At 40.5% G+C, this 15,140-nt stretch overlaps 2 protein-coding genes across 8 annotated transcripts in view; one reads left to right on the top strand and one right to left on the bottom strand.

Annotated features, from left to right (window-relative positions):
- Nucleotides 1–15,140, top strand: part of RPL34 (ribosomal protein L34) — a 463,668-nt gene that overhangs the window by 160,228 nt on the left and 288,300 nt on the right. The window lies entirely within an intron of this gene.
- The window catches only part of LEF1 (lymphoid enhancer binding factor 1), a 104,924-nt gene continuing 95,540 nt past the window's right edge, over nucleotides 5,757–15,140 (bottom strand). For 4 of the 5 annotated variants that reach the window (XM_069978530.1, XM_069978529.1, XM_069978533.1 and 1 more), the window contains one exon: nucleotides 5,757–7,563. In XM_069978530.1, coding sequence (XP_069834631.1) covers nucleotides 7,484–7,563 — 80 coding nt within the window. In that variant the 3' untranslated portion in view covers nucleotides 5,757–7,483. The remainder of the gene's footprint in view (nucleotides 7,564–15,140) is intronic. The other variant, XM_069978531.1, reaches the window with a different exon arrangement.

The following is a 15,140-nucleotide window of genomic DNA, read 5'->3' as shown; positions in this document are numbered from 1 at the left end:
CCAGCGAAAATCTTTTTCTTTCAAATCAACTGGTTTTAGAAGGTTTACATAGATTTGTAATTTACTTCTGTTTACAAATTACAAATCTATATAACTTTCTGGCACCAGTTGATTTAAAAGAAAAAGATTTTCGCCGGAGTACCCCTTTAAGTGCACTGGTTTCATTCAAACGAGTCTCCATCTGCAAGGAGTTTCTATATCCTCAATATGTTTCTGTGGTTTTCCTTGAGCACACAAGCCTATTTGCAAGATACAGTATACCTGAATGACCACTTTATTGGAGACGGCTTGCCTTCTTGCAGCAGGATTTTCGCTTTATGGAAATTATGACCATGTGAACAGGTGACCCAGAAGTGCAACATCAAATCAAGTGAGCAAGTTTTCTGTGGATTTCTGTTTCAGGCTATGTTCACACATTGTATAAACAACAGCCACTGTTTGATATGTTTCTACAGCCGATATTACTATTATTGTATGCAACATTGGAGTCCTTGGTTGAAATCTGAACAAGGGTACTTTGGTTTTTTCCCCACCATCCAAAAAAACAAAAAAAGAACACATAGCAATAGTTGAAATCAGCTTAAAGGGGTATTCCACCCAAACATAACTTTTTATATGTTGCTGCCCATGGTGAGACTAACAATTCATTACATGCTTGTTCTTATCTATTCAGTCTCCTTCCCCCAGTTGTGAGCTGCTGCTTTCTGCTGAAGACATGAAAACCTGTGTATGAGCTTTTCTCTCCGTCTCCCCCCCCCCTTCCCTTCTGAGACAGCTGATGTAAACAAGTCCCTGTCTGCAACTTTGTAATGCTTGGAGGGTTAAACACAACTTGATCTCAAATTAGCCCTCCTGGCATTACCAAGAAGCTACAAAGCTGCAGGTACAGCCAGCCAGGCACTTGTTTACATCATCCGTCTCAGAAGGGAGGAGGGGGAAACAGAGAAAAGCTAATGCACAGTTTTTGTGTCTTCAGCTCAGAACTGGGGGAAGGAGACTGAATAGATAATAACAAGTGTGGAACGAATTGTTAATCTCACTATGGACAGCAACATATCAAAAGTTATGTTTCAGCTAGTTACGGCCTGCTCTTGATATAACCTATCCCTTATAGTCTGGAGAATGTAAATACCCATAAAATACATTGCAGATGTTCCAGGCAGCCACTAAGCGGCCCAGGCCTCTCTATGGTACATTTGCAGGGAGCTTCTATATTTAGCCCTGAAATAGCTGTTTGTTTTAGAAGGAGTAGATTTTTTTTTTTTTTTTTATACTTGGTCAGCCATTTTCAAGCCAAAGATATAAGCAAAACATTTGATTTCCAGTCAGTGTTCTGTGCTTGTTTTGGATCCTTGCAGTTTTCTGTCCCACTTCCCAGGTCTTATTCATCATTCTGTAAGAACACTGCCGAGATCATTTGACAGTCAATGAGTTGGCGGAGGCGATCACTGCCAGTTCTCCCGACCACAGGAAAATCCTATCCTGCGCTTTTTATTTCATCCCATCTTCTACATTGTATGGACGCCCGGTGAAGGATGACATTCACTTGTAATGTCCAGTCTTCCCACTGTCTCTGCTCTGGTCTGTATTATTAGGTGTTATTCTGACTACTCGGAGGATCAGGTTACTGTTTTGGAAAAAGTGGTCGTGAGTTTAATAGAGCTTCTTGTAAAGAGCCTTCTTCTTCTTCTTTCTGGATTGAGGCTCTTTTCACAAGCGCCAAGAACCACACTCAATGAACGGAGATTTCCGGAAAAGTCTGGATTAATGTTTCGGCTTTGCACAGTTGAGCAATTGATCCTATCTACTGGATTTCTACTGAGATTTGGTAATGTAAAGATGGCAATAGGTTTTAACTCAGAGAAACAGATCACTGATCCCAGGGAGACCAGCCAAATGATAACACTGCCGGCTGCTAGTCCTTCCCGGAGGGATATCTGGCTAGTCCTGTGTTTCGAGACTCTTCAATGAGGCTCCACAGGCTCTTTTTTATTTGCATATTCATGTTTCCCAGGGTCTCTCTGAGATCAGCGATCTATTTCTCTTATGGCTCTACTAGGCATTGCTCCCACCTAGCCAGAATCCTGCTCCACACTGATGAGGGGCAAAACCCTGAAACAGCTGTCTGTGGATGGTTACCTAGCCTTGGTTTTTTCCCTTGTCATTACATTGACTTATAGGGCCACTTAATATGGTGGTTTCCCTACAGGAGCCACCCCTTGGCTGGTCCTTCCCGGAGGGATATCTAGCTAGCCCTTTGTTTCAAGACTCTTTAATGAGGCTCCACGGGCTCTTCTTTTTGCATATTCATGTTTCCCAGGGGGCAATGCACCTAGGATTTCACTGCATTGAGCGCTTTCATTAGCAGCCGACAGTGTTATCGTTTGGCTGGTCTCCCTGACATTAGCGATCAGTTTCTCTTATGGCTCTTTACTAGGCATTACTCCCACCTAGCCAGAATCCTGCTCCACACTGATGAGGTGCAACACCCCTGAAACAGCTGTCTGTGGATGGTTACCTGGCCTTGGTTTTTCCCTTGTCATTACATTGACTTATAGGGCCACTTAATATGGTGGTTTTGGTGGTTTCCCTACAGGAGCTATCCCTTGACTGGGTCCTTCCTGGAGGGATATCTGGCTAGTCCTGTGTTTCGAGACTCTTTATTGAGGCTCCACGGGCTCTTCTTTTGCATATTCAGGTTGTAACTCAGGCATAATCCTTGGCAGAGTCCAAATAAACAGAAGCGTGCCAACCGGAACATAGGCGTATCCTTAAATCACAGGTGCCCAGAGTATCATTTACTTGTGCAGGAAATAGTCGTCCACAAACTTTAAAATTTCCGTCACGCCAACCACATTATAATTCTTTGAGATTCTTTGAGGATTGCTTTTAAAGAGCATGTACTGTTTAGGTTTTTGTTTTTACTGGTTAGAGCTGTAGATATTGAAACCTGTTTTTCTTCTAATCTGTTAATATTTCCTGGTTGTAATTTTTTGTAATTTGTGAACATTATTATGGGGGCAGCCATCTTGCCTGAGCTGTTTTTTTTAAGAGCATTTAGAGGCATGCTTTACAGCAAGTCTGATGGACATAGGCAACAGCACACAACTACAGAGGAATGAAGCAGACGGAAATTTTCGGGTCAAATTCATTAATATTAGTGAATCGAAACTTAACGAATTTCAATAAAACAGCCAAAACTATAGTCGCTACAGTACTGGGACTATTACAGGAGGACGAATTTGTTATGGCGCACGCTCCATTCACTAATCCCAGTAAATTGGTATAATTCAACAGGAGTGTACAGTACCCAGTGAGTAAATAATATGGACTGTGTTACTTGGTAAACTCAACACTTGTTTGGCAGCTACGACAAACAATCCCCCACAATCAGCCCTCCTCTCCTCTCTGTCCCTATATCGCTCTGTTAGTCTCTCCCTGCTCTGCTGTAACTGCCTGCTCCCATCCTGCTCTCTCTTCCACACACAGCCGACTGGCCGCCTCCGTTACCGAACCTCCTTATATAGAGGGGAAGGTGCTGACATCACAGAGGGGCCTGCAGCTGATTGGACAGACGCTAGGGATTATGGTTAATCCTTTCTCCCACCCAGTGACGCTCCAGACAGCATGTGCAGCCGCCATTTAGTGTTTTTTTTTTTTTGCAAATTTCCTTGATGAATTGGCAGCAAATTCACAGCAAATTCGCAGCAAATTTTGATTAGCTGGAATCGCTTTGCTCATCTCTACACACAACCATGGACATGAATGTGAAAGTATTGATGTGTATACTTTTTGTCCTTTGCAAAGGTTATTCCACAAGGAAGGGGAAGCTGAGCTGTGAGCTTCCTCAATTATCTTCCCTGTCCTGTATGACGTGGCTCCGTTCATTCTAAGGGAGCCGAATCATACAGGGGAGGGCATTCCCTCCCACTGGGGGCGGGCGGTCCGGCCTCCAGTGCTTGAGGACCGGCCGGTTCCCGTGCATAGAACGGCGCCGTGCATGGGAACGGGGCCTCGGTCCGAAAAATGGACCGCGGCACCGGCTTCCCTGTGCCGGCGCCGTTCGATAGGTGGGTTCAGGTTAAAGAGGATGTACCAGGTGGTACATCCTCTTTAAAGGGAACCTGTCACCCCGGCTGCCGGGGCCAGAGTCTGCCCAAGCCCCCTCGGTGGAGTCCCTTCCTGGAAGTTCTGCTCCTGAACCCAGTACCAGCGTGGAGAAATCATCGCCCAAAGCTGTGTGCGCGCAATATGCAAATCACCAAAGGGGGAGATTTATCAAACATGGTGTCAAGTGAATCTGGCTCAGTAGCCCCTAGCAACCAATCAGATTCCACTTTCCATTCCTCACAGACTCTTTGGAAAATGAAAGGTGGAATCTGATTGGTTGCTAGGGGCAACTGAGCCAGTCTCACTATTTAGGAAGACAGATATAGGGGGACATTTATCCAGGGCTTTGCGCCTATTTTTCGGTTAATAAGTGTTGGTTTCACCCATTTTTTTTGGTCTAAGCGATCTTTATGAACCAGTAATCTATACGCTAATTAATTTACCTAAGTATTAGCACCTTATTTAATATGTGCACAAAAATTTAAAATTCGCCCCTACTAGCACAGGCCTAGGTCTGGTTTGAACCAGGTGAAAAATTTCACTTAGACAAAAACAAACTCTGCGCAATTCTTAGGACGTGATAAATTTATCAAGCACAAGGAGAAATATAAATGGCTAAAACTAGATAGAAAACTCGCAGCTATTAGACTCAACAATATGGGGGCAAATCTGATTTTACCAACTGTGCTTCACAACACAACCCCTTTAAGCATTGGGTGAACTGTTTAGTACTAGATTGTAACAATCCATGTAGGTCTACTATTGTTACTGAATGCCCGTACCTTTATTGTGCTGATCAGCAAGGGTCCCATAGATCCAACACCCATTATCCAATATGGACAGTCTATCCTAAGAACAGGTCATCAATGTTTAAAGTGCTACTGTCATTTAAACTATTTTTGCAAAAATCAATAGTACAAGCAATTTTAAGAAAAGTGTAATAGGTTTTATTAAGCAAAAAAAACAACAACCTTTTTCTGTACTCAAAAAGCTGTTTTCCTATACACCCCCCCTCCCCTGTCCATTTAAACCTAGAGGAGAGGGGAGGGGTCAAGAGGGGTGAGTGAGCAGGGAGAGCAGAGAAGCAGCTGTATAGTTTGCAGACTGGGCAACTGAAACACTGGATTCACAGGTCAGAAAGGTCACTGCTAGCCTGGGAGCTTGGTGAGAGAAGATTGCAGGATGTAGTGTTTTTCAGTGCTGCCTTTTCTCCTCTCCGTGCTCACTCACCCCCCTCAGCCCCTCCCCCGTCCATAAACCATAATGGACAAAGAAATCCTGCTTCTTCTGAAGAGAGGGGGAGGTAGGAAAACAGCTTTTTGAGTACAGAAGGAAACTGTTTTGCTTAATAAAACTTATTACAGAGTTTCTTAAAATCGCCTGTACTAATAATATTTATTGATTCCTGAAAAGTGACATTTAAATAACAGTTACACTTTAAGTCCCGGACAACCCATTTATCCACTCCACAATCCTCTAAATTATTGTGAAACTTCAGCTCCGTGCATTAGATTACAATGCCTTCTGCCACGTATGTGATAAATAACTTATGTCTATGAACAACAAAAAAAAAGGCCACGCCATGGATTTCCTTAGCAACAAATGGTATAGTATTTTTTCTCTTTTATTACAAAGCTTTTTATTTTTTTAAAAACATATGCTCAGCACATTAACTCATATTGGAATGACCAAAAAAAAAAAAAAGTTGAATTGACAAGTTTTCTTTCTGCAAAGCCTTTACTTTGCTATCAATAAAGGGACACATCAAAATTATTATTTTTTTGTCTTTTTTTTTTTTTTTTTTTTTTTTTACAACTGGCATCAAATCCCACTATAGGTTAGCAGAGGAAAAAAAAAAACAAATACGATACAGAACAATTTACATTGTAACAATGAATCCAAGTGCTGGGCTCCTTTTTTTTTTTTTTTTTTCTTTTTCTTTTTTAATAAAGTATTGAGGAGTAATGCACAAAACTGCATCACCCCTTTCCTTGTGGCTTATGGGATGATAATCCAGGTTGGGGCCAAATATAAGACTCTGCACGTCTTCCTACAAGATGAATTATATATTAAATATATGTGTTTGACATAATACAAACAGATATAAGACAGAGGTTATGGTTATTTGTGAAAAATTAAGGGATCGGCTTAAATTTTGTCGAAGAAGCAAAGATGGGGGCTGGGCGCACAGTTGGATGGCGCCATCTATGGCAAGTGACATGAATTGCACCTTTATATTGTCACCTTCTGCACAACACATAAGACTGATGGCCCAATGGCAATGGACAATAACACTATTGAGTGCCAATAGGAGGGCTTTGGCATGTCACATGGGCTCAATGATATATTCTATCAATGGCTACACAAGATCAATGGGTTACAATCTGTTCACACTTGCCATTAGGATTTCCAATATTTCTTAGAATAGCTCTTGCAACCCATTAGGCCTATCAGGATACATCGACATTTGTGTCTTATAAATGGACGCTAATGTGAACAGGGCCTTATTCTTCTAATCCAGTAGGTATATCGTATACTGCATTAATTATAAGTCGTGGCTTCTACACTTCTTCCTAAGTGACGCATTCATTTTCCACAAATGACCATGTAAGAGGGCCCCTAATTTCTAAAAAAAATGTAAGAATTTAAGGACACCTGCCCGTCTTACCGATATACGACTTCGACATCGATGTCACATATCGTCTCGGCAAAAAAAACAACTCTATATATTTTTAATACTTTATATTTCATACCCTTTTTTATCACAATGGAAGCAACCAAGGCTGCTTATCCATCCCTAAGTAGAGAATTAAAAAAAAAAAAAAAAAAAAAAATCACAATTTTTTTTTTTACCGTTTTTTTTTTTTTTTTTTTTTGCAGGAAGTGAGGTGAGGGGACAGGAAGGAACTTATTTTATACCCTGACTAATAAAATATACATCAATCAATCCTAAATCTGATATATAAAAGCATTCAAGTTTTATGGAGATAATAAACAATACAATGATAAAAAAAAAAAAACAGTTGATCCTTTTGCTCCATTCTTAAATAAAAGAGGTTTGCCTTTGTCCATGGTTTCTGTCCAATGTCAGCTCTCTGTTTGGTCTGTGGCTGCGTCACTTCAAGAACTTCCCGTATGCAGTAAACACTGCAGGTAGGAAGTATGAATGTGATGGATAATATCCTGATGAATCTTGCAATGTCTTCCGTCCTTGGGGATCTAGCTGTGGCACATGAAGGCCCCCGGGTACCAGTGGTGCCAATCTACAGGCAGTGATTGTCTATACGGTACAGTGTCTCTAGCAGTGGCATGTCATTGTCATTTAGCAGACTCCTTGGGGATCGCGGTACTGTTAATGGAGAAGTTGGGGAGTTTAACAGGCTTCCATCTCCAAGAGTCCTCCTGCTGTGGCTGCCTTTGCTTTACACGCTGAGAAGGAATTTTTTTTCGACCCTGAAAAATAAATAAAATACAGGTAAGTATTACAGGTAAGTATTTCATCAATCATCTTATTATATGAAGTTGTCTGATCAATGCTAAGCCCAATATACAATGGACGGATGCTATTCCTTATAAGGAAAAAAAAATCTTTTTTTTTTTAAATCAACTGGTTTCAGAAAGTTATATAGATTTGTAATTTGCTTCTATTTACAAAATCTCCAGTCTTCCTCTACTGATCAGCTGCTGTATGTCCTGCAGGAAATAGTGAATTATCTCCATTCTTAGACAGTGTTCTCTGCTGCCACCTCTGTCCGAGACAGGAACTGTCCAGAGCAGTAGTAAATCCCCTTTCCTGCTCTGGACAGTTCCTGTCTCGGACAGAGGTGGCAGCAGAGAGCACTGTGTCACCACTTCCTGCAGGACACACAGCAGCTGATAAGTACTGGAAGACTTGAGATTTTTAAATAGAAGTGAATTACAAATCTATATAATTTTCTGAAACCAGTTGATTTGAAAGAAAAAGATTTTCGCTGGACAACCCCTTTAAACCCTGGACATAACAGTGAATGCCGGAGAATTTTTATACTTTTATACTATCTACAGTTGTGGTTTTAAACGGTATAGGTTTATACAACCCAAATGGAAGATAGGCGAACATTACAGATCATGGCAAGATGCAGGATAAAAACAAACTACTACATTATAAATGGTGTTCAGTAGAGGACACAAGCCACCACAACTCTATATGTAGAGAATAAGCATATCGATGCGGATATAATTATATAAGCAAAGTTATAATCTTTATGTCACTAACTGTTTGTAACTAAAATGTCCTTGTTTATATTTGTATGTGTTTGTTACACAGAAATCATGATGAAGAAACCAGTAGGGTTTGGAAACACGTTGGTGTTTTATTGGAATATAAATAAAGCATTGGAATTGTATTAGAGCTGAAGAGATTTGGTCTTCTTTTCTACTATTACAGATGGTGAGCAGACACACGAGGGAGCTCTTACTACATGAATGCCGCTATGTCTACCTGAGATTCCAATAAATTAACCGACTGGCATCATGATGTTTGAATTATGCAAAAAATCTCTTACCATCTTTAACCAATTTCTTTAGAAATGTATTTAAATCATCCGCCCATCTGAGTTGTCTCTATTGTATCTTTTTTAACAATTTATCTCAACCCTATCGCTATCTATTATCCATCTATCTATCTATCTATCTATATATCTATCTATCTCCTATCTATCTATCTCCTATCTATCTATCTTCTATCTATTATCTATCTCCTATCTATCTATCTCCTATCTATCAATCTATCTATCTTTCTATCTATCTATCTATCTATCTCCTATCTATCTATATATCTATCTATCTCCTATCTATCTATCTATCTATCTATCTATCTATCTATCTATCTATCTCCTATCTATCTATCTCCTATCTATCTATCTATCTATCTATCTATCTATCTATCTATCTATCTATCTATCATCTATTATCTATCTATCTATTATCTATCTATCTATCTATCTATCTATCTCCTATCTATCTATCACTTGAAAATGATTTGGGATTGCATTGAAACGTTGTACCTTGTTGATGGAATAAACCACTACTCACTTTTGATATTGGTGTGCTGCGGACTCTTGCTACTTTCTATCTATCTATCTATCTATCTATCTATCTATCTATCTTCTATCTATCTATCTATCTATCTATCTATTTTCTATCTATCTATCTATCTATCTATCTATCATCTATCTATCTATCTCCTATCTATCATATATCTATTATCTATCTATCTATCTATCTATCTATCTATCTATCTATCTATCTTCTATCTATCTATCTATCTTCTATCTATCATCTATCTATCTATCTCCTATCTATCTATCTATCTATCTATCTATCTATCTATCTATCTCCTATCTATCTATCTATCTATCTCCTATCTATCTATCTATCTATCTATCTATCTATCTATCTATCTATCTTCTATCTATCTATCTATCTATCTATCTATCATATATCTATCTATCTATCTATCTATCTCCTATCTATCTATCTATCTATCTATCTATCTATCTATCTATCTATCTATCTATCTCCTATCTATCTATCTATCTATCTATCTATCTATCTCCTATCTATCTATCTATCTATCTATCTCCTATCTATCTATCTATCTATCTATCTATCTATTTTTGATATTACACAGAATGGTGGTACAACCCACTTTCCCTACAGTCCGAGGCCGTCTTGACTTCTCTTCTTGAACAAGAGTTAACTCTCTCCAAGAGGACTGTGCAGAAACACAAGAGCACCCCACAGATTTTATTTACTTTCAGCCTTTTCATCCCAGACGTTCAAAGGGTTTGGTCCAGGTTGCTCTTCCTGGGAAGGTTTTCCTCTCAGCCTAACATTAAAACATTGGGCTTCCTGTTGAGGAATGTCCTGGAGGCGCCAGGGCCGTAGGTTCACAGCGGCCTGATACAAGAGCTGTGATTCAGAGCTGCGGCAGATTAGGAGCCAGGAATGTCTGCTACACCGAGAGACATCCAGCTCTGCTGTGCTCAGACCATTGCTTCTCCATGCTGCCTTTGAAGTCAGGAGGTTATAATAACTATGGCAGATCTGCTCCAGACCTCTGCAATGAGAGAGGGGCCGTGAAATCTGATGGAATTAAAAGACCTAGTGATAGCATTGCTTCGGACTTGGCAATTTAAGTGTAAAGAACGTCCAATTCAGAGTAGACGTTCGCCATTATTGCCAGTCACAAATGTGGCCTGGAGGAGAATGAGTTTGAAGTTTACGTCATTAATTTTAAAGATTTGCCAAACAGGAACCATTTCAGTTTACTGTATGACTCCTGTATCTATGATGGGTAATTATTGTCACCGCAGGGGCCCCTATCCCGTATGACATCTGCTGCATCAGTACTCAATTAGTCAGGCTGCCAGTGTCGGAATAGGGTATCTGGGGCCACCAGAGGAAATGATCCTGGGGGCCCACCAATGACAAACCAGTGAGAAAAGACATGTCCGTCAGTGTTTGTGCAGGTTCTAAAGCTGGGGGCCCACCGGAGGGTTCTCCGGTCCTCCGGTGGGCCAGTTCGAAACTGCAGGCGGCACTCTCCTCTTAGAAAGTCAACTCCTTCTTCTCTATCTTCAAACATTACCATACAGACACCAGGTGCCCGATCCCATGTCACAACTTACAGTGATTATCCCTCCCGGCATTACAAAGTTGCCAATAGGGACTTGCTTACATCAGCTGTCTCAGAAGGGAGGGGGAAGGAGGGGGAGACAGAGAGAAAAGCTCACACACAGATTTTAGTGTCTTTAGCAGAAAGCAGCAGTTGAGAACTGGGGGAAGGAGACTGAATAGATAATAACAAGTATGGAAGGAATTGTTAGTCTCACCATGGGCAGCAACATATGAAAAGTTATGTTTAAGTGGAATACCCCTTTAATATACTGCACAATCACAACAGTTTAGGTGGCCTATAGCAGACAAGTGGCAGCCTGAAAACCAACAAAAGCACTACAGTAACACCATACATTCATAGTAATAAAAAGCTTCATTACAACTTAAAAATAACCCAACGGTTATAAGAAAAATAGATCTTTTACCAGGACTCAATAATCAATGAGTATAAATAGGAATATAACCAGTTAGTGTGTGTGGTTTGTAATTCTGCATGGTATTAGGCCTCCAAGCATCCCTCTATTTGGGCTATGCCAATGACTCTCCTCCTCTCCTCTTAATATTGTGGATTTAATAACCACCAGATTTATTAACCGTATGAACATATGAGGATCCATAGATGTTTTATGTCTTTGCTTTCACCATCAATTTTTAGACTCCTGTTTTGAGGGTTTTCTCCTCCTCAGTTATTTGGGTTAGCGGCATAATAGCAATGCCAAGGCTCTGGTGTGTTTTGGTTATTTTACTAGTGCATTAAACCATTTTATTACTTCCAGCAGTGCATCTAGGATTTCACAGCTTTTTAGGTTAGAGCTTCAATCTATCCTTTAGGCTAGGTTCACATCTGCATTTGGAAGTTCAGTTAGAAGATTCGGTCAAGATCCCAGACAAAAGAGTGCAGAATGCAAAATGTACGAACACCATGACGAGAACACGGCCGGACTTATTAAAGGAGAAGTCCGGCAAAATTTTTTATTAAAGTATTGTATTGCCCCCAAAAAGTTATACAAATCACCAATATACACTTATTACGGGAAATGCTTATAAAGTGCTTTTTTCCCTGCACTTACTACTGCATCAAGGCTTCACTTCCTGGATAACATGGTGATGTCCCTTCCTGGATAACATGGGGATGTCACTTCCTGGATAACATGGTGATGTCACTTCCTGGATAACATGGTGATGTCACTTCCTGGATAACATAGTGATGTCACTTCTTGGATAAAATGGTGATGTCACTTCCTGGATTACATGGTGATGTCACTTCCTGGATAACATATTGATGTCACTTCTTGGATAAAATGGTGATGTCACTTCCTGGATTACATGGTGATGTCACTTCCTGGATAACATAGTGATGCCACAACCTGACTCCCAGAGCCGTGCGGGCTGTGGCTGCTGGAGAGGATAATGGCAGAGGGACACTGAGGGACACAGGGCACTGGAGGGACACTGAGCATCCCTCTGCCATCATCCTCCTCAGCAGCCACAGCCCGCACAGCTCTGGGAGTCGGGTTGTGACATCAACATTTTATCAAGGAAGTGACATCACCATGTTATCCAGGAAGTGACATCACCATGTTATCCAGGAAGTGACATCACCATGTTATCCAGGAAGTGACATCCCCATGTTATCCAGGAAGTGAAGCCTTGATGCAGTAGTAAGTGCAGGGAAAAAAGCACTTTATAAGCATTTCCCGTAATAAGTGTATATTGGGGATTTGTATAACTTTTGGGGGCAATACAATACTTTAATAAAAATTTTCTCCAGACTTCTCCTTTAAAGTCAACGGGGTATGTAGAGGCACCAGTGGTGTGAGGCATGTAAGGGATCCCATACCACTAGTGTTGAGCAACACTACGCACCACCATCTTATCACTGAAATTGTGTGTACTTTTTGGAGAATGGAAACAGTCAGTTCTAGCTGATACAAACAGACTTAAAGGGGTATTCCACTCAAACATAACTTTTTGATATGTTGCTGCCTATGGTGAGATTTACAATTCATTCCATACTTGTTATTATCTATTCAGTCTCCTCCCCCCAGTTCTCAGCTGCTGCTTTCAGCTGAAGACACAAAAATCTGTGTGTGAGCTTTTCTCTCTGTCTCCGCCTCCTCCCCCCTCCCTTCTGAGACAGTGATATAAACAAGTCCCTGGCTGGCTTCAGCTGCAACTTTATCTTTGTATTGCTGGAAGGATTATTCATGAACTCCTGGGAGGAGTTCATCAGCAAATTGACCTCAGATTAACCCTCCCAGCATTACAAAGAAGATACAATGTTGCAGATACAGTCAGCTAGGGACTAGTTTACATCAGCAGTCTCAGAAGGGAGGAGGGGCAGACAGAGAGAAAAGCTCACACACAGATTTTTGTGTTTTCAACAGAAAGCAGCAGCTCAGAACTGGGGGAAGGAGACTGAATAGATAATAAAAAGTATGAAAGGACTTATTAGTCTTATAATAGGCAACAACATATGAAATTATGTTTCAGTGGGATACCCCTTTAAGGAAGGAATTTTAAACTAATGTTAACATTGAAGTGGACAACTGCTTCTCCTATACTGATGTTATGAGGGGTGGCATTATATAGAGTGCTGTGGTAGCAGTCACACCTAGACCCTGGTGCCAAAGGTTATTCTGCTACAGAATGAGAATGATCCTATCTGAATAATCTGTAAACCATTGCACAGATCTTATAGACGTCTTCTGTAATAAATATTAGGGGAGCTCAGGTTTTTAATGGCAATAAAAAATACAAAGCCCAGAATGGATTCAGAGAGTGGAGAAGCTTCAGTCTCTTCTTTTTATGATCTGTCCCGGACTGTGTATGCAATAACTGCAATGAAAAACCTGAATGTGTGAACACATCCGAAAATGCAATCAATAATCAATAATGGAGCCAACTCATCGCCTCTAGTGTTACAAGATTTTCAGCAAGTTATTTAAGAAAGAACACAAACAAGCTAAGCATCTGTGGAGAAAGCCGCAGCATACTTGAAAGGAGACAGAAGCGGCGGGGTTAGGAGAACTCAGGAATCTCTCCGGCCATGGGAACAGAGGATTACTAGTTGTCTAGGAGCGGGTCGCTTTCTGCGGGATTGAACTCGCTGACCTCCTTGGTTTGGAGCTTTGCATATATGAAGGGTGGAGTTGTAACCTCAGAATCTGTACTCAGAACCTTTCAAATTGTCTGCATGACTTCGGTTTAGCTTAAAGGGGTACTCTGATGAAAATCCTTTTTATTATAAATTAACTGGTTTCAGAAAGTTATATAGATTTGTAATTTACTTCTATTTAAAAAATCTCAAGTCTTCCCATACTTATCAGCTGCTGTATGTCCTGCAAAAAGTGGTGTATTATTTTTAGTCTGGCACAGGGCTCTCCGCTGCCACCTCTGTCCAAGACAGGAACTGTCCAGAGAAGGAGAGATTTTCTATGGGAATTTGCTGCTGCTTTGGACAGTTCCTGACATGGACAGAGGTGGCAGCAGAGAGCACTGTGTCAGACTGGAAAGAAAACACCACTTCCTGCAGGACATACAGCAGCTGATAAGTATTGGAAGATTTTGGATTTTTTTAACAGAAGTAAATTACAAATCTATATAATTGTCTGAAACTAGCTGATTTGAAAGAAAAAGAAAAACTTCCTAAAAGGCAACATGGAGACACAAAAGAGCTGCACAGGTAACAGTTTGTATTTTGTACTATATACCAGGACTATGAGATGGTAAGAATATGCATTGATAAACCTACATCCCTGCCCCATCTGTACTATTGTAATACTGATGTAGAGACATCAATATATGTCATTTAATATTGTATTTGACACAATGAGACAGTGAAGAAGATAATAGCAGGCTGACAATGTGGTATGCACGAAGTCTAGAACCATTGTAATTATCTTCTGGAAGAACTTCATTGTGGCAACAAGACAGAGCTCCGCCACAGACACACAGTTCAATAACTATGATTGACAAGCTAAAGATGCAATATAGGAAATATTCCAAGCAGTTGGTCAATAATGAAAACCACGGACATTCCAAGACAGAAGCAATTGCAGAGAGGAGTCAGTGAAACCTGCCCTATGCTAGCCCCGAAGACAGGGACATTAGAAGCAAGGTGGGACATGCTTACTATCAGCAGTGTGTAGGAGAAGAAATCCTATTGATAAGGCCGCGTTCACACATCAGTATATTTCTGCTGACTGAAATTTGTGTCCGCATTTTGGCATCCGCAATCTGCTAAAAACCATCCTTAGGCTATGTTCACACAACGTCAAAAATATTGAAAAGGCGGACGATTTTCATATTTAAAATAATGTCCGTTTGGGGGAGATTTAACTGACTGCAATGGCAATGCATTAAAGTCA

The sequence above is a fragment of the Dendropsophus ebraccatus genome, chromosome 7 (genome assembly GCF_027789765.1).
Source record: "Dendropsophus ebraccatus isolate aDenEbr1 chromosome 7, aDenEbr1.pat, whole genome shotgun sequence".
NCBI classification, from domain to species: domain Eukaryota; kingdom Metazoa; phylum Chordata; class Amphibia; order Anura; family Hylidae; genus Dendropsophus; species Dendropsophus ebraccatus.
The sequence above is the reverse complement of the archived record's forward strand: the minus strand, read 5'-3'. Positions and strand labels throughout refer to the sequence as shown.